Here is a 1,640-nt window from a genome sequence, read left to right as displayed (position 1 = left end):
ACGCATTATATTGTTTTTTTTTTTGAGTCACAGATCTGACTTTTTTTTTTCGGATAAGCAAGAAAAAAAAAATTTTAAACACAGAGAATGAGAATGCCATGAAGGGTTTTTGACAGGCTAATTTTATGTGTATGTATAGCAACTCGGTATTTCCGCGCTGTCTGAAACACGTCTCTATGCTTGTGCACGCTTTGATTGTGTGCAAGAACAGCGCGTGACTCTTCCATTTCTTCTTCTTGTGGTTTAAAATTGCTTGTATGTGTAAATTGGCAAATTACACCTACCGAACGTAGGTATCATCCGTACGTATTATGGATCAACTGCGATCTGTTTAATTCCTAATATATGACAGATCAGAGCAATCTTTCATTTACTTATTTAACATGAAATTGTCAAATTTCTACTCCATATCAATCGTGTACAATGAAAATACAGAATAATTGGAACAATCATTAACATAAATAAATAACAGAGTGTCATATCTATACACATTTTTCCCAGAACATTCTTGCGAGCCGGTAGCAATTCTTCCATGACCCGGTAGTGGGTCGTTACCCAGTGGTTGGGGACCTCTGCATTAAAATACCAGCTCATCTTAATACCATCATCTTTGGTGTTCTCTTACTCCTCCAGAACAAGTTCAAGAAAGAGGAGAGAAATAACTCATGGAGAATAGATAAAGCTTTCAGTAAGTGACCTTTTACCTCTTTCAACTAACTACTAAAAATGACATCGGCTCCTTATTAAATTACGTTTTAAGACACTTGGTTGAAAATGAAGTATGTTTTCAGAGGAGAAGCGGCGTTTGAATTTAGATTTCTTCAAAAAATTAATGGAGAAGATCCTAAAAGACGAGGAAAATAAGAAAAACAAAAACAAAGAGCTTGTCAAGTTGGCTAAAGCACAGAGGAGAGTCCAAAGGAAAGTGAGAGGTCAGTTTTTTTTTAAACTTTCAGTCTGTCCATCTGTTTATGATTCATAGTTTTTTTTGGACAAGTTCTCATACACTCTTACACTGTTTTCTGATGCAGCGGCTACAAGTAAGGAAATGGACTCTTCAACGGATTCGGACAGTGATGTGGTGTCTGGAGAAAAGGAGAACGAGGACCTCTCAAATGATGGAGGAAGTGATGCCACTCCACAGAAACGCAGAGGAAGAGGGACAAATACTCCAGAGAGGAGAATCAAGAGGACAAATGGAGAGGGTATGCTTTAACCCTTTAACTGTCACCTATCCCCTCTGTGGGACGCCTAAGTTTACTTCACTATATTACAATTAAATCCTAATCTAATCATGACAAACTATATATCGTTGGAAAGGTCTAAGACTCCTAAAGAGATATTTTACCAATGTTTTTGTTAAAAATTATGTAGGAAAAGTAATAGGTTAATTTATGACAAGAGTGCACCTCAAAAATCTACATCGTAACAGGAGTTCTGACCTTTGTCAAAAAAAGTCTTCTTTGTTGCCTTTTTCTCTATCACACTTTAGAAATCATCAGAAATTATATATCAATTGAAAACTTTAAATCTCAAAATTCATCCCTTGAAACCCATTTTAAAATCAAACATTGCATTACCATGAAAATGGTACATCAATATCATGTTACAAAATGTTTTCATTCATGAATTATAAAAAT

At 35.4% G+C, this 1,640-nt stretch overlaps 1 protein-coding gene across 4 annotated transcripts in view; it reads left to right on the top strand.

Moving 5' to 3' along the window:
* LOC107665243 (transcription factor TFIIIB component B'' homolog) overlaps positions 1-1,640 on the top strand; it is a 17,129-nt gene that overhangs the window by 5,251 nt on the left and 10,238 nt on the right. For all 4 annotated transcript variants that reach the window (XM_016456049.1, XM_016456048.1, XM_016456050.1 and 1 more), the window contains exons 9-11: positions 634-688; positions 792-932; positions 1,032-1,205. In XM_016456049.1, the coding sequence (XP_016311535.1) occupies positions 634-688; positions 792-932; positions 1,032-1,205 (370 nt within the window). The remainder of the gene's footprint in view (positions 1-633; positions 689-791; positions 933-1,031; positions 1,206-1,640) is intronic.

Source organism: Sinocyclocheilus anshuiensis, unplaced genomic scaffold (genome assembly GCF_001515605.1).
Source record: "Sinocyclocheilus anshuiensis isolate Anshui unplaced genomic scaffold, SAMN03320099.WGS_v1.1 scaffold587, whole genome shotgun sequence".
Lineage (NCBI taxonomy): Eukaryota > Metazoa > Chordata > Actinopteri > Cypriniformes > Cyprinidae > Sinocyclocheilus > Sinocyclocheilus anshuiensis.
The sequence above is the reverse complement of the archived record's forward strand: the minus strand, read 5'-3'. Positions and strand labels throughout refer to the sequence as shown.